At 43.8% G+C, this 17,416-nt stretch overlaps 2 protein-coding genes across 2 annotated transcripts; both read left to right on the plus strand.

Moving 5' to 3' along the window:
* The first annotated feature begins 3,705 nt into the window (after positions 1-3,705).
* Positions 3,706-6,717, plus strand: LOC124701796 (tubulin alpha-2 chain). The gene is made up of 5 exons (XM_047233892.1): positions 3,706-3,923; positions 4,383-4,597; positions 5,209-5,408; positions 5,474-5,982; positions 6,102-6,717. Exons 1-5 carry the CDS (start codon positions 3,811-3,813, stop codon positions 6,412-6,414), a joined length of 1,350 nt encoding a protein of 449 aa, XP_047089848.1. The 5' UTR covers positions 3,706-3,810; the 3' UTR covers positions 6,415-6,717.
* A 6,618-nt stretch (positions 6,718-13,335) lies between these two features.
* Positions 13,336-16,648, plus strand: LOC124696838 (superoxide dismutase [Cu-Zn] 2-like). Its single transcript, XM_047229499.1, has 7 exons — positions 13,336-13,467; positions 13,561-13,662; positions 15,096-15,191; positions 15,302-15,333; positions 15,416-15,491; positions 16,218-16,271; positions 16,427-16,648. The coding sequence occupies exons 1-7, from the start codon at positions 13,362-13,364 to the stop codon at positions 16,453-16,455; spliced, it is 495 nt and encodes a 164-aa protein (XP_047085455.1). The 5' UTR covers positions 13,336-13,361; the 3' UTR covers positions 16,456-16,648.
* The last annotated feature ends 768 nt before the right edge of the window (positions 16,649-17,416 follow it).

Here is a 17,416-nt window from a genome sequence, read left to right on the forward strand (position 1 = left end):
GGAAGAAGGCCGACACTCATGGCTTGGGACAACATAGAAATGAGAACCGAGTTGACCTGCATGCGATGCCCGCCGATAGGTAGAGTGCGGCCACGCCACCCAGAAATGCGGATGCCACTTTTGGCTAAAATGGGGTTGAACTCAGCCAAATGGAGTTTATGAGTTGAGAGAGGGAAGCCACGGACCACGGTAGGTTTGGGGAAATCTAGAGACAACACATCCAAACAGTGATGCCATGTTAGAGGCAACATCCCTTTGATGGGGACAAAGGTGCTTTGTGGAAATTAATCGCAATACTAGTGGCAGCAGTGAAAGAGTCAAGGATATTCCTAAGGTTGACCACGTGCTGGGGGGGGGGGTAGAGCTAATGATAGTGAGAGTGTCTACCTGAAGAATGGGGCGAGGGCGGTCATCGACAAGGGGGTGGAGAAGGAGCCCATCGTGAGAGCCCTCGATACGGAGTTGTTGGATGACATCGGCAACAATGTTGAATAGGAAAAGGTTGAGGGGGCCTCCCTGGCGAAGGCCGCGACGAAACTAGATCCACCTTCTAGGAACCCCATTGAGGAGGACCGAGGTTTGACTTGTTTCGTTGAGGCGCGCAAAATCTAGGTGTGCCACAAAAGGGGAACACTATTGCAAGAAGGATGTGATCAAGAGCGTCCCAACTAATGGAGTCGAAGGCTTTGCGGAAGTCAAGCTTGAAGGCGGCTGCCTGGGCATTCCGTTTATGGCAGGATTGAACAATGGCTGCAACATAGAGAAAGTTCTTATCAATGGAACGACATTTGATGAACCCAATTTGATGAAGGTGAACAAGGAAAGGGATAAGCGCACGGAGGTGAAGAGTAAGACATTTGGAGTAGTGGATCTTGAGACAATAGTGTAGGAGGGATATAAGCCTGAAATTGTCTCGATGGTTGGCGCCGACTTTCTTTGGTAGTAGAACAATACATGATTTGTTTATGGGTCAAAGGTCAAGGTCAAGGGAGTGGAAATCCTGGAGGTATTCCAAGAGACAGCCCTTAACAAAGTCCAAATTATTTTTGAAGAAACCAAGTCCAAAACAGTTTAGCCCAGGGCTAGAGTTGTCGTTCATAGAGAGAAGGGGGGCCTAGATTTCGTCCAAGGAGAAGGGGTGGATGAGGAAAGTTGCCTAAGAAGAGTCCAGAGATGTGGAAGCAACCAGAGGGCGCATGTTAATAGAGTCAGAAGAGGGGAGGGAGATCCCCAACAGGTCATAGAAATAGGGGTGAAGATAGAAGCTTTGCCAGGGTGTGAGAAGGCAGAGTCCCCCGCGTCAGTGTCGAGGACCATGATTTGGTTAACTCGTTGACGGACAGAGGCACAAACATGAAAGTAGCGAGAGTTTTCATCCCCAAGGGTACAATACCTAATTTTTCCACGTTGGCACCAGTAGGTCGTGTGCGAGGCATTTTCTTCTAAGGTGAACCTTGGCAAGGGAGCATAGCCTCCCGTCCATGAGAGAGAGGGGGCGATGCTCTTCCAAACAGCCAAGGAAAGAAATAACAGCTCGATAGTTTACAAGGTAAACGGAGAGAAGCCTGCGAGCTTTAGCCCAAGCTTTGGCAGCCGATCGAATATGTTTGAGCCTAAGACATAGACGAGAGGCAGTCGAGAGGTGGGAATGGTTTGCACCAACACTTAGCCAGTTGGAGCACACTAAGGGGAGAATGAAGGGTTAGAGAGCAAGAGTTTTCCATCTTGAAAATAGTGTCGCGGGGGCTTTAGAGGAGGTGGCTGGGTGGAGGGGGATATGATCTGACGTTGGGGCAGGCATAGAAGATAAGGGTGGAATCCAGAGGGCAAAACCCCACTCAGGTGTGAATTGCCTGTCCAACAGGGAAATTTTGAGAAAACTGAGGTTGTTTCATAGAAAGTGTTAAAAGTTATCGCTTGACTTATCTCAATTTTGCATCTACTCTCTCCGTTCTATAATTTTTATCGCAAATTTGAATGTATGTAGACACATATAGATACATCCGAATCTACAACAAAAACTATGTAAGAGCATCTCTAACAGAGCCTGTAAATCCCGCCGGAACTGAACTTTTCCGGCGGATTTATGGGTTCTGGCCGAAACGCGCGCAGAACAACGCCCGAATACATGGGCCGGGCCATAAACGAAGTTCAGGGCCCCGAGAAATCGAGCGGCCGCCCCGTATTAAAAGGGTTCGCGGAGGGGAGTTCGGTTCGTAAACCCTACTCCCCTCCGCTGCCGCCAGTCGCCAGCTTCGACGAGCAATCCACGCGCAACCAGCCACCGATCCTCCGCCCGCTGCCGCGCGATGGCCTCTCGTGGAAGTTCCGATGGCTGTGTCGCGTGATTGGGCGGCGGCGATTCGCCGCTGCGTCCGCCTGTCTTCCGCACCGAGGCGGAGCGACGGAAGTGGAAGAGGAGCGAGGGCGCGCGCAAGAGGAGCGCTCGCCGCTGGACGAACTGGGGGCTCACGCCCCCAGGGAAGCTCGCGCGCTTCGCCAACCAAGGCGAGGGCTCCTCCTCCGGGCAGTCTAGCCGCGCACCGCGGCTGCCCGTGGCGGCGAGCAGCGAGGAGGACGACCTCACCCCTGCGCGGTTGCCTACCTTCTCCGCCGGGGACTACGTCCAAGGCAGCGACGAGGAGGAGGCCGTAATGGCGCAAACCTGCACCATCAGCGAGGCGGAGGCGAGGGTGCGCTTCCGCCGGGAAGAGGCCGACGCCGTCCGCCAGGTCATGGAGTACGAAGCGGCCCGCCGGGAGGCCCGCGTCCGCTAGGTCAAGCTCGAAATAGTCGAGCTTGACAAGGACGACGCGTGAAGATCTTCCACGCCGCCGACCATCTCCGCCAGCACCGGCACCGCCGCGCGCCATAGGTCATATAGGCCGCATTTTGCTTAGCTAGGTTGCGCTTGCCGGTGTACCAGTATTTACGTTTCAATTGCAAGAACTATGTAAGTATCGATGCTCAATCGGAGCATCTATGTCATCTATAATCAACGATCATCGCCTCAATTTACCCGCGCCAATTTGAATTTCTCTTTTCAGTTCTATTTTATGGTTTCTGTTCTGCGCCACTGCGAATTTGGTCAAACCCGCGTTTTCGGTGCACTGAACTCGGCGTTTTCAGTTTGCGTTTTTTCGGGTTCTACTAGAGATGCTCTAACAGAGGAAGTACTTTATAACAACATGAATGAGTAGATACAGACCTAAAGCATTTTTTTTAACAGAATAAAGCATGTATATATGAACAAATGATATATCCAGGATGCACTGTAATTTGAGCTGAACCCTTAATCTTACCGGGGTAATTGCCGGTGTAGATGCGTGGACTGAGCAGTGGCGCGAGCAGCACAGTCCAATAATCATGGTTGTGTGCCTACGTACGTAGCGCAACTATCAAGTCTAGATAGTCAGGATTACCAGCACCCGACCACTGTTGAACTCATTGGTCATCAGTATCGTCTCCATCACACGGATGGCGCCTTCGATCATAGCGTCTTGCTGCGGGCATTCGATTTGGGAATCGATGGTGGTGGGAACGAAAAATGGTCCTTGGTCCACCCCAGTGATCTCGTCCCTACTACGGGTCGCTTTCCGTCCGACGTGCGTGCGGTGTAATCCATCTTCAATCGCTTTCCGCTCCGATTAACGTCGCTGTGCGGCCTCGCCCCTTCCTCCAACCTTTTTATCTCTGTCCTGTTCCAGCAGCCCCTTTCCGGTTCCCTTCTGGCTGCTTCCTCTTGTTCGTGCAGGTACTAATTCTGAAGATCGGAGGCGACAGAGCAGAGCAGAAGATCAGGGAGAAGAGATGAGGGAGATCATCAGCATCCACATAGGGCAGGCGGGCATCCAGGTGGGGAATTCCTGCTGGGAGCTCTACTGCCTCGAGCATGGCATCCACCCCGACGGCCTCATGCCCAGGTCAGCGTCAGCCCCTGCTCTGTTCCGATCCTCGCGCTTGTCTGTCTTTTCCTTCGGAGTTCTCTGAAATATACCGATTGTTGCGTGATGATCTGTCTTGGTTAGAATTCTTCTCCTGAAGAAGAGGAACTTTCTCTCGATTAGAATTCCGTTTGATGGTGACATTGGGTTGATTACGAATGATGAACAGATGTAACACAAGGGGTTTTTGTTAGATGATCTGATAATCATGTTAGTTTTAGCATGTCTCTGAGTACAGTTTGTGAATTCATGGCACAGCTTGCTTCAATTTTGTTACTCTTTGCATGATCAAAGCTCAAAATACTACCAGCTTTGTCCTTTGTGTAAGGATCTTCAGGAGATACATACTCATACTAGCATGTGGCTTTTACTAACGATAAAGTCTTATGCTACTTCACAATACCCAACCCTGAAGTTCATGCCACCGGCTTGTTGCAGCGATACCTCCATTGGGGTTGCGAAGGATGCATTCAACACGTTCTTCAGTGAGACGGGTTCAGGGAAGCACGTTCCAAGGGCCTTGTTCGTCGACCTGGAGCCCACCGTCATTGACGAGGTGAGGACGGGGGCATACCGCCAGCTCTTCCATCCAGAGCAGCTCATCTCCCACAACGAAGACGCGGCTAACAACTTTGCCCGTGGACACTACACAGGTACCTTACATTCTTCGGCCTCAGCTACCTTTCGCCGAAAAGTTCTTTTATGGAGACCAAGAATATTTACAAAAGTTACAAGTCCACTGACCAAATCTTATTTACAATTCGACGATCTTGAATGTTGCTCACTGCTTTGTTGTCCAATGAAAATTGTGTAGTTTCAAAGCTTACAACTTTTGTGCTGCCATAGGTTTAGAAATGAACAAGTATTTACTATTCTATAGAGAAGTTGCACGCATTTTTTTAGTTATTTCTAAGAAGACTTTGAAACAAAATATCCAATATTCTTAGTGTTAAATATGTAAAATGTATACAAGTGTCATTATGGAATTTGGAGAATTTTGGCCTAGATAATGTGTATTGAAAATGTCTGATGAACATACATAGAAGTAATCGAGAATTGCAATCAACATGCTACAGATGGAAATTATGTAATTTTCTTAATAATTCCATGCTGAGGTTGTTGTTCATACAGGGAATAGAACACTTCTTTCATCCTTGGACAACTAAGTTTAAACTACTAGTAGTTGACATGCTTGGGAAACAGCCCTATGCTCCTACTAATGGAAATACTACTTATTTTCTAAAACTTGTTTTTTATGCTGAAGTTGGAAGAGAAGTAGTGGACCTTTGCCTTGACCGGATAAGAAAATTGGCGGACAACTGCACTGGCCTCCAGGGTTTCTTGGTTTTCAATGCTGTCGGCGGTGGAACTGGCTCGGGACTTGGTTCATTGCTTCTGGAACGGCTATCAGTAGACTATGGCAGGAAATCGAAGCTCGGTTTCACCATCTATCCTTCACCACAGGTACCACATTTCGTTGGTCAAGTTTCAGGCAGAGATCATGTCCCTGAAACCGCATCCTGTTTCAGATTTCAACGGCCGTGGTCGAGCCCTACAACAGCGTGCTCTCGACGCATTCACTGATCGAGCACACCGACGTGGTGGTAATGCTGGACAACGAGGCCATCTACGACATCTGCAAGAGGTCCCTGTGCATCGAGCGCCCGTCCTACACCAACCTGAACAGGCTGATCTCCCAGGTGATATCGTCCCTGACCACATCCCTGCGGTTCGACGGCGCCATCAACGTTGACATCACCGAGTTCCAGACCAACCTGGTGCCGTACCCGAGGATCCACTTCATGCTCTCCTCCTACGCGCCCATCATCTCGGCGGAGAAGGCCTTCCACGAGCAACACTCCGTCCCGGAGATCACCAACTCTGTCTTCGAGCCGGCGAGCGTCATGGCCAAGTGCGACCCCAGGCACGGCAAGTACATGGCCTGCTGCCTCATGTACCGCGGCGACGTCGTGCCCAAGGACGTCAACGCCGCCGTCCACTCCATCAAGACCAAGAGGACCGTGCAGTTCGTCGACTGGTACGCATTACGTCCCAAATTTCGTCATTGTTATCTATCACCTGACGCTGGGATTTGAGCAGCACCGTGACTCTGTTTCCTCTGTTCTTGCTTTGGCTGCTGCGTGCAAATTTATTCAGGTGTCCGACTGGCTTCAAGTGCGGGATAAACTACCAGCCGCCGACAGTGGTTCCGGGAGGGGACCTGGCCAAGGTGCGCCGCGCGGTGTGCATGATCAGCAACAACACCGCCGTGGCGGAGGTCTTCTCGCGCATCGACCGCAAGTTCGACCTCATGTATGCCAAGCGCGCGTTCGTGCACTGGTACGTCGGCGAAGGGATGGAGGAGGGGGAGTTCTCGGAGGCGAGGGAGGACCTCGCCGCGCTGGAGAAGGACTACGAGGAGGTCGGAGGCGAGGGGGAAGAGGACGAGGACGAAGGCGAGGAGTACTGAGCTCAGCTTGGCCGGAAACACATGACACACTTTCGTGGGTGGAGTCTGTCAGTCGATCAAGCGTGCTTGATTAAGATTGGTGGCATAGTTGTACTTCTACACTGGCTGCCGCGGTTTTGTTGGTCTCTGTCTCCCTATTCGCTGCTGTATTCGTGCTGTGTCAGCGTTAGCAGAGTGCAAAATGTTAGTAGATTGGTTCGTGTGCTCCGATGGTCCGGTTTCAGAAATGTGGACAAGTTTGTATGGCAGATTTGTGCAGAAGATTGTTCGCTACAATAATAAGTAAAGAGTTTTTCATTAACAGATTTTCCTCACTCCGTGTATATTTATTGGTTTTTAAAATGTTTATATGGAAGCGGACTTTTGGCGCACGGGTGCAACGCACCCCCATAGACTAAAAAATTTATAGTAATTTAAAAAATTCAATTTTTTTTTAATTTTCCTGGAAACAAAGGATGATCAAGTTTGTACTCGTAAAAAATATGTTTGGAAATGAAATTATTCCCATGGTCTCCAGGGCAAAAAAGACAAAATTATTGCAAATATATAGTGAATAGTAGCTGGTCATGGGGCGTTTTGAGTTTATTTTTTAACCCAAGATATAATAAAAGTAATTTTCTAGGAAAATATTTTGTTTCAAGTATAGTACCTGATCATCTTTGATTCCCAAAAAAGTTGAATTTTTTTTAACTTTTTTTAATTTATCTTTTTATTTTTCCAACTATAGGGGTGTGTGGCACCCGGGAGCCAAGCTGCATTTCCCGCTATGTGCTAGTCTCTAAAACATGGCTACAGGCGGAAAACCAAAATTGATCATGGGTCCATATGCACCCGGTATGCATAAACCATATTTAAAAAAGGTAAAAAAGTTTAGGAAATTTTTTTAACATATAGAGAGACATGTTCTACGTATGCACCCAAAGTCTCATATAAAATCGACATTTTTTGTACTATGTGTAAAAAGACAAATAATGCCTTGAGAAATAAACTATTTTAGCACCAAAATTTTGTTTTGTATGCACATGGCACAAAACATATCTGTTTTTACTGAAACAACTTTGTGAGCATGTAACATATCAATGTATACACGTGGAATTTTTATTTATATATTTTTAACACTCATAAATATGTTTGATTTGAATTTCAAATAAAGGGTGCATATACACCCGGGTGTAGAAACACCATGTCCAGCCACAGGCCCCTAAAAATACTTAGGCTATAAAAATTGTTCATGCAACCTGGCATGCCATGATATTTTTTTTCTCTTAGCCTTGTGCACCAGCAGAGCAAGCTCATCCTTTAATTTCTTCCTGCATCTACCTAAGCTTGGAGACACTCCTTAAAAAATATGATCATGGCGAGTTGTCCAAATGGACCAGGCAATCACCATGATAATTTCTATAAAGAAAGGCTGATTTATCTCAGTCTTGTGAGCAGCAATAACGACATGTATATTCATGTGAGCCAAATAAGGGGTGACCAGAAGGGTCATAGATACTGCCAACACATCTGAGCAAATGGACATTGGAAAAATGGCGAGGTAGTGTTTTGGGCCATCGGTGCACATGAACCTATTATAAAAATGCATAAAAATAAACTGTTATAAAAATCGATATAAAATTTTGCTTGTACATCCAGGCATTCTACGTTCCTACACAAATTTTCGAAAAAATAACATTTTATGTGGTATGTATAAGAAAGATAAAAAAGAAAATGTTACATGAATGTGACTAGTCATGTTAGAGCATCAAAATATGTCTTTTTTACATGAAACACAATTTTTTTATTTTTCACGAATACTTGTGTACGGACATAGAATGGTCGAGATGTACATGTGAAATTTATGTCAATTTTTTTGACATTTTAAAATGTGTTTTCTCACAACAGATCCATATGTAGTTATGTACCCATGAGTTGAATTGGATTTTCCGAAAAATAGGCGATTCTATATTTTCAGATCAGATTCATTACACAAGATGCACTAGTAGTCCTCCATAAAAAAAATCCCTTTGCAGCATGGCTCTTGTGCTTAGTCTATGATGAATGAGGAGCCAAAAAACATTGTATGCTTCTGTGAGCGGTAGCCTTTCTGTACCCATTTTAGGGTAGCATGTGTGCCCTCATTAGTCATTACCCATGAGTGATTTGTAAACCTTGGAAACCTTGAGCATTGTTGTATTCCCAAAGATAGTACATGTATCTAGAGCATTAGCATGTTCGAGTTCTATCAAGAGTGCCTAAAATAAGTTCACTTGAACTAAAGCTTCCTCCGAAAGATGCAGTTGGAGGAGACAGAGAAGTAGAATAGTATAATTCCCACACAAGTGTAACTCAGGGTAATTAGCATAATTATAAAACTTGTACACATTCTTCATCAACGAGCAATTATTCTGAACTGAGAAATTAAGCCCAACAAGACCACCTTGATCCAACTCCCAATATGCCAAAGAAAGGTTTTCTTGGTTAAATCTTTGTCTCTCCAAGGACAATGGTGCCTATATTTATCCACCTCTACAATAACCCATTGATACACTCTGAAGGGGGGAGGGGGTGAATTAGAAAATTGGTAGAGAGAATAAACTGAATTCACCATTCTGAGTTTGGTTCCATAATTTTTTTTAATGTTTTGGTTCCATAATTTAGATACATTGAGCGGGATGGTTGTCTCCTCTGCACACACAAGATGAGATGCATGCAAAATTCTTTCCTACGGTTTGGTTGTGCTTAGAGGCAGACCTGGATATTGAAGTGGAAATGCTCCCAGCCGACATTGCAATGCAATACTAAAAGGATGAAGTCTGTCTTGACTCGTGATGGGAATTAGGCTAGATTTAACATAATTTACTTTCAAACCAAATGCTGCTCCAAGCCTATGCACCCGGGGTTTAGATGATGTAGGTGTGAGACATATGCTTAAATTGAGAAGAAAACATTGTGGCGATCATCTAAATCACTCGGCGAAACAACAATATTATTTCTTAAGAAATTCAAAAAGGTGTTACTATCTTTGTTCTATTTAAGAGAGCAAAGCATTCAACTCAAAACTCTTTTACAAAGAAAAAGTGTGTTTTCAACCGAAAAATTGCATTCTCCTATGTGTTGATGTCTCATCATAATCATCGCCATACTATGACATTCGTGCTAAATTTTCCTTGTCAATATTTTTTGCATATAGACTCTTCATGTTTATGGATATAAGCCTGCTCTCGACCTTTGTGAGATTTCATAAATGTTTGATCTAGGTTTTATGAATGTATGAAGATTCAACATGGTTTCATATCTGTTTAATACATGTTTTCGTGAAAGAACACACATGCATGCGTAGTTTCATATCTTGTTGATGAATACATGAAGATTAAACATAATTCCATATATGTTTTATACATGCTTTCATGAAGGAATAAAGATGTGCATGCAGTTTTGTACTCCCGCTGTCCGGGTTGGTCAAGAACTTATAACTTTGAATGCCCACAAAACTAGTATAAAGATATATGAAATGAAATAATTTTCCAAGGCAAATGCAATGATACCACTAATACATTCCCAATCCATATAATTTGATAAGTCATGCATCAAAGAATGTGCAAACTAAAGCGCGTCTGACATTTGGGGAAGAGAAAGTATATGTTTCACTCTCCGTGAAAGCTAAAAATGTTTTTATGAAACATGTTTATACATATTTCCATGAAGCAACACATATGCATTTTTTTTTTTTTTGAAAACAACACATATGCATTTGTAGTTTCGTATATGTTACGTGAAACCTCAATGAAACATTTTTAGGGTATGTTTGGTTTGAGCCCCAGCTAGCCCGACCAAAATATTGGCATGACCAATTCAAGGGCATGACCAAAATTTTGGTAAGTTGTGGTTGTTTGGTTTGTAGCCATTGTGTTCTCCAAAATTTTGGCAAAAACGGATCCATGTTTGGTTTGGAACCAACTGATCTGATAAGAATACTTGACTTTGGCGTATTGGACAACATCTAATTCTTGGCTAAATTTGAGAATAAAAAAGATACAATCAAAGAGAAAAAACTATAACAAAAATAATGACACGGTCTGGAAGTTGCTACACAGTCGGACCTGCATGTGCTTGCTAATCCTGTTGGGCCACCGATTAGTTAAAATATAGAAGAACAAAAAACACCAGTCTGCATGCACCGGATAACATTTAAAAAGAGAAGAAACGCGTAGGCCCCACCAAGATAGAGGGGCTGGTCGCGTAGCCAAAATTTTGGCGAAGCTTTTGATCGTCCTGGAATCGCCCGCTCGTTGGCGAGAAAATCACGGGCGCGACGATGGCAAGCTGGGCGAGCCAATTTGTTGGCAACGATCCAAACAACTCCCAAAACTCTAGGGCGAGCCAATATTTTGGTAGGGTTGGTTTTGGTTGTAATCCAAATGCACCCTTAGAAAACAACCCAGCGGCAAAGTGAAAATAGATGGGTTTATATGCAATTTTGTCGGGAAGCAACGTGAAACAGTGCAGTGTGCAGTAAATCTATCTAGACTATGGACACTGCTAAGGAGCACTCGGATGCTAGATAGTCCACCAAAGCACTCGCCCTAAAATAGAAAGTTTCGCATATAACACATGCATTTAATGTCATGCGATTTTTTTAAAAAAAGTCATAACTTTTAAATCATTTGTCGAAATTGCGATCCGTTTTCTCCGTTAGGCCTCTCGCGATGAGATCTTCGAAACTAGATCCCATTTGTATATGTTTCGACAAACTTTTTTCCGAAAATCAATTTAGTTGTTGTAGAAAAGGAACTCTAGTATTATGGTGAAGCAACTTCGTACAAAGAGTTGGTTACACTAATTTTTTTGTATATTTTGTACCAACTTAATTTCTAAGATACTCAGTTAGCAACAACCGTCATCAACACTTGTATTGAGACATCAACTTTGCTCTACTAGCGGCTAGTCATACTTTCTAGTATTGCTAGTAACTTGATTTTCGATGTATACAACTTAGTAGCAATAAAATACAACTTCATATCAGACAGTGCACAATTTTGGTGCATCGGCATGCAACTTCACGATAGTGGTACGCCATTTGATAAAGAGTGATGCTAGCTAACTTAGTACTAGCGGTAGGCAGGACACGATGATACGATGATATGCAAGTTCACGATAATGCAGCCCAACTTCACCATATTATTCCTGGCCAACTCAGTATTAGTGGTACACAACATATGTGTGGTGCTAGCAGACTTAGTGCTAGCAGTAGGCAACTTAGACGTGGTGTTAGACAACTTAGGCGTGGTGTTAGACAACTTAGTGATAGTGATAAGCAACTTCAGAGCGATGGTAGCCGTTCTCACTGTAGGAAAATTACGCGAGATGCAACTTCAACACAGTAGTAGCCATCCCCATTGTAGGCAAATTATGCGAGATGCAACTTCACATATGAGATACGAACTTAGCATTAGAAGTATACAACTTAGCACTAAACGGTATACATCTTAGCAACAATGGATGTGCAACTAAGCATAAGTGAGATACAACTTAGCAATAATAGGCATGAAACTTTGCAATATGAGGTATTCAACTAAACACTAGTGAGTATGTAAATTAACACTGATGGATCTACAACTTAATACTAGTGAATATGCAACTTAACACTAATGAGTACGCAACCTAAAACTAATGAGTGTACAAGTTAGCAATAGTGGGTATGGAGCTTAGCACATGTGTGAGTAACAATTAATAGCAAATATGTTACCGAACAATTTATTGTGTATAAAATACAACTTAGCTTGCCTATGAAACTAAAAATACTGCTGAATAAATACAACATTTAACTAAGTCTAAAAGGGTTGAACGAAAACGTGTGCTTGCTCTACTAATGGTTCTGAAATCAACCCAAAGTTTCACTGTAAATAGTCACCACCATTTAGATGCTTGGTCTTCTGCAACTATGTCCTATGTAACATTGCCAAGTAGTGGTGGGACGGGACCCTACAGGATACTCGTCGTAATCGACCACCAGCCAGTAGTAAAAGTGGGGTAAAATCCAACATTTGACTAAGCCCTAAGTGCCTGAACAATAGAGTATATGTACTCGTGCGAGTTTACACTAAGTTGAAGGACCAAATGAAAGTTTAGCCGAAGAGATAAGCTTTCCTATCTGGCTATCTCTTCTTTCTCTCCCACGAACGGTGCTTATGCGAATGTATTTCGTGACCGAGCGCCGCCGGCCCTGCACACGCCCGCGCTGGCTGCCGCTTCCTCCGGCACAACGTCCTCTGTCGCTCCCCATGTCGGTTCCTCGCGACCACCAACCGCCGCAACGGAAATAGCAGTAGGCGGGATCCGAGGATGAGCAACATCTAGGTGCCGCGCATTCTGTCGAAATCGACCTTGGCGAGCCCGTACTCAGTGCAGTCGTCGTTCCGGACGCCGCCGGTAGTGGGGACCGCCCTCGTCGTCCAGTGGCTCCCCGGCCTGCCCAGTCCCCGCCTCCGGCCGGCTCACGGTGGTGCCAAATCGAGATTATCTCCGGCCACTTCTCTTGTGCGCGGGGAGCCGTCCTCGATCTCCCGCCGCGAGCTTCCGGGGAGTGTCGCCGGGGTGGTGAAGCATGCCACCGGTGCGGGAGAAGGGTGGAGCCATAGAGGGCAGGGCGGCGCCGACGGTGGGGATCGTGTACCGGACAGTTGAACGCGGTCGCAGCAAACGACAAAAAAACGTAGTTGTAGAAGTTGTCGGGACAAATCGTCTCGAGCGGATCAGACGGACCATAATCGAGTGCTCGTTTCGCAAACCGGCATCCGAGTACTTTTTAGCATTTAGGCTAGACTATTCATTTTTCATCCAACGGTTCACATAGGCTAAGTCAGCAAACCTGTAGCTGTGACTTGCCTCTTCGAAGTCAGCCAAGCCTGCGCCGGCCAAAAACTAGAGGCAAAGCTGCGGCTGCGGCAGAGGGGCAGGGAAAAATGGCAGGGAAAGCCGGCAGCCTCAAGGGCGTCGCCCTCATCAGCGGCGGTGGCGCCAACAGCACGGTCGCCGGCGCCCTCCACTTCGTCCAAGACCCCTCCACCGGTATGTACCTACTCCCTAGAACTCCGCGATCTCTACAGCTACAGCCGCCACTTCTTGCTGATAAGATTGATTTGATCTCCCTGTGCGTGCTAGGGTACACCGAGGTGAGGGGAAAGCTCACGGGCCTCGCCCCGGGCCTCCACGGCTTCCACATCCACGCCTTCGGAGACACTACCAACGGCTGCAACTCCACGGGTGGGTAGCCTCATCGCGGTATTCCTCACTCTGGTACTTAGACTGTCGAATCGGCGATACTGGTAGTAGTTAACAGAGATTTGCATCCGAGATTCTTCACTGCAAGTGACTCAAGTGCTCCATTAAGTAGAAATGGAATTCACTTAATTACCAATCCTCCATAAAATTTTCCCAAATGCAACGTTTTGATGCATATTCTGCGTAAGCAAAGGTTTGTGCCTGAATTGAGCTGTCTTTTGATCCAAACACACACGTAGGTCATGGATGTGAATGTATTATAATTCATTTTACAAATTCAGCTGTGTGCTGGTGTGGACCGGCCAAAAGTGTTGTTTAGTTGTTAAACAAGAGCCCTGGTAGACTTCCTGTTTTCAAATTGGGGTTCCCGTCTGAATTAGTTCCATAATGGATATAGTTTAGCACATGTAGAAGTTGGAATAAAGCAAAACGATTTCGGGCACTATCAGAAAATCCACTGTTTGTGCTCGGCCTCGAGCAGTCTTATGCGCAGATATAGGAAAACCAAGATTGTTCGGATCTGTTGAGATTCTATCTGACGCTGTAAGTTGGACCTTGTGAGTATGTTGTTTGCCTGTAGATATCAACTAGGAGACCATTCCAAACTGAATGACTATGAACACAACGTTTGGGGAAGTGCTGTAGTTGCATTTCTCAACAGTTTACCACTTCACTTTCCAGAATTGTCCCACTTCAGTTTGCAGAATTGTTACAGATTGTTAAGATGATTCCCAACTCCATGAGAAACAGTTGTGATAGATGCGCCATGTTGGTCACAATCTGATTCATCTTGGTAGAATTGAATTTTGAACCATCCGCCAAAGAGAAACCTGGATCTTGACGCGGGGATCTTCCAACAGAATTTTCCTGCTTGTGGAAATTCACACATTTTCTGACAACTGAAACTACTTCAAACTTTAAAGCTGTTGGTGGAATGTGAAGCGACCATTTTGCAATGTTTTGGCAGTAAGCTTGCATAGAATACTGCAAGTTCTGCGTTGGCTGCAAAACGTAGTTTCTAGTGGTGAATTTTCTATTCCTGCCAGCTATCATATGGACTACTGGATACTGCTCTTTTCAGATTAGTCTACCAGTGCTGTACTAATAGATGGGACAGTGAGTTTGTTCATAGGATATTGTAGTTCAGTCATATTTAGACTTCGATTTAGTCTCTATTTTACAGAATGGACTAATGGCTTATTTTGTGTAACTAATTCTTGGAGCTGAGATAAAAACTTGGTAAGATTTACCTTTACTATTTAAGCTACATACATATATAGATTTTGATTGAGATATCATGTATAACTTCTTGCAAACATCTTATTCTGTAGATAAATATTAAGCTCTGAAGAAGGAAAAATCAAGTCAGGTTATGCGAAAACTTTATGGTGTGCTGATATTTTTTTGTTTAACAGGGCCCCATTTTAATCCACATAATAAATCCCATGGAGCACCTATCGATACTGAACGACATGTGGGCGACCTGGGAAATATACAAGCCAACAAAGATGGTTAGCTATATGACTATTCAACGACTCTTTAGTGCTAGGCAACTATGGGTTAAGTTACTGTCTTGAAGTAATCTCTGTATTTTGAATAACACGCTAGTTGTTTATTTCAGGCGTTGCAGAAGTCTTCATAAAGGACATGCAGGTTTGTTAGACTTAAGGATGTAGAAGATCATCTTGTTATTATTTTGTATGTACCGGTAATTCATTTCTCTTGTTGTATAAAGATTTCATTGAGCGGGCCTCATTCCATACTGGGAAGGGCAGTTGTTGTTCATGCTGATTCTGATGACCTAGGAAGGGGTAAGCATTTTAACGTCACTACTGAAAGCTGGTGTTTCTTTAACTTGATATAAGACTGGTCTACCTTCTTATGGTCATATCTATATTCAGTAATAAGATTGATGGAACTTCTTCCAGAAAACTTATAATTCACTGGTGCCTGAATCTTGTAACTTACATTTCAACCGGCTGAACTGGGACGTGTACTGTGTATATAATGTTGATATCCTACATTTATAATGCTTTTTCTTGAGCACATGGACTGTTCTATTACCCTATTAATTGAGATCATAGGTGACACTATATTTTGTTCAGTATCTGAAATTTGCCTTGAAAATTAGTGTTCATTGGATATTGACAGTGCTAGCCAGTAGTCACGTTTCGTAAAACCATACTGGAATTAATTTAGGATTACTGAAAGGGATTTGTTCAAGCCTATATTAGTTTATGAATATTTTTATGCGGTGCAAGCAGCAGAACAGAACTCCTAGGCAAAGATAGTGCCACATTACAGCGTTACTGTACCACGGGTAATGTCATTCAATACTTGAAGGGTGAAATACTAGTCAGTATCTGAATTATGTTTCTGTTTTGTGCATAACATAGGATTTTTGAGATCTCATTACTCCGTTAATCACAGTAGTGTTGCAAAATATGAAGACTTTGGATGAAGAAAAACATCTTCATGATTTTTGCCGCATTATGTCATGCTCCATTCTCTGACCAAGTTCCTTTGATATTTTGTAGGTGGCCATGAACTCAGTAAATCAACAGGAAATGCAGGAGCCAGGATTGGATGTGGTAAATGGCAACCTTACCATTTCTTTATTAACCTGCAGGGAAGAATTGGACAGAAAGAGCAAATACTAATCAAATCCATTTGCAACTCGCTGCTTTACTTAGACGATTCTCGAATATAATGACGGTACTTATAGATATGTCTTCCTAAACTGTAGGTATCATTGGAATCCAGCCTGCTGTTTAACCAAGAGCCAATGGAAGTTGCTTCTGTTGGAACTGTTGCGCTCAGACAAGGAAACAATGATGTCGCCGGTCTGGAATCTGGAGACTTTGAACGTTATAAATTTCGATGTAATATTACCATGCTCAGTTATGTATATGAATACAAATACCCTTTATATCTGAATAAAATGCAAAGAAAGGTAGTTTTTATAAAATTTGTTTTTGGAAAGAATGGTAGCACGAACTTGCATGAACATTGTCCTAGTCGTGAACATAATTCAAAAGAAATCTATATGTTCCATTGTTATGTTTGCCGTTTGGGAGGTTTGGGGCGAAAGAAAAGCCAGGGTTTTCGAAACAAATTCACAAGACCTTCCGGCATCATAGCCAAGATAAAAAAAAGAATGACGCGCAGAATTGGGCTATGTATCTCGTTCTTGGGCTATCGAAGATGCTAGACATTTGAGGGCTACCATTCAGGAGAGTGATTCCATGTGGCCACCTTTTGGTATTTTCTTTGTAAACTTTGTTTGTGAACTCTGCTTCTTAATCAATGAGACGAGGCACATATTTTGGCTATGTTTGAAAAAAGAGAGAAAATTAACGCAATCATGTTTTTAAAAAAAAATATGGAATGTGTAAATAGACATCTCTCACATAGGGTCCATTTTCAGATGCTCATACCATATACTTTACCATATAATTTTCTTTCTTTCAAATTGGAGCTAATATTGACCGGTTTTGGATTCGGATAGGTATATATCGGACTGCGGATTCGAATTGGAAATAGGACGAACTCGGACTGAAAAAAGATAGTCGGATTTGCTCTGATTGGCATCTAGTTATATTTCTTGCAAATCACAATAAAAAAAACTCAAGCATTAATAGACACTTAGAACTAAACATGCTCGCCAAATAATTTGGTAAGTTAATAACTACTAACCATGTGAGATTGGCATTGACTTTTGACTAAAAAATCAGAT

This window comes from Lolium rigidum, chromosome 3 (genome assembly GCF_022539505.1).
Source record: "Lolium rigidum isolate FL_2022 chromosome 3, APGP_CSIRO_Lrig_0.1, whole genome shotgun sequence".
NCBI lineage: Eukaryota > Viridiplantae > Streptophyta > Magnoliopsida > Poales > Poaceae > Lolium > Lolium rigidum.

What these genes read in the sequence shown, in the direction of transcription:
- LOC124696838 (XM_047229499.1), top strand. Translation starts at nt 13,362, where the DNA reads ATGGCAGGGAAAGCCGGCAGCCTCAAGGGCGTCGCCCTCATCAGCGGC. An exon ending in CGTCCAAGACCCCTCCACCG is followed by an intron (nt 13,468 to 13,560) that starts GTATGTACCTAC and finishes TGTGCGTGCTAG; the next exon opens with GGTACACCGAGGTGAGGGGA. An exon ending in TTCTGATGACCTAGGAAGGG is followed by an intron (nt 15,492 to 16,217) that starts GTAAGCATTTTA and finishes GATATTTTGTAG; the next exon opens with GTGGCCATGAACTCAGTAAA.
- LOC124701796 (XM_047233892.1), top strand. Translation starts at nt 3,811, where the DNA reads ATGAGGGAGATCATCAGCATCCACATAGGGCAGGCGGGCATCCAGGTG. An exon ending in CCCGACGGCCTCATGCCCAG is followed by an intron (nt 3,924 to 4,382) that starts GTCAGCGTCAGC and finishes GGCTTGTTGCAG; the next exon opens with CGATACCTCCATTGGGGTTG. An exon ending in ACCGTGCAGTTCGTCGACTG is followed by an intron (nt 5,983 to 6,101) that starts GTACGCATTACG and finishes AAATTTATTCAG; the next exon opens with GTGTCCGACTGGCTTCAAGT.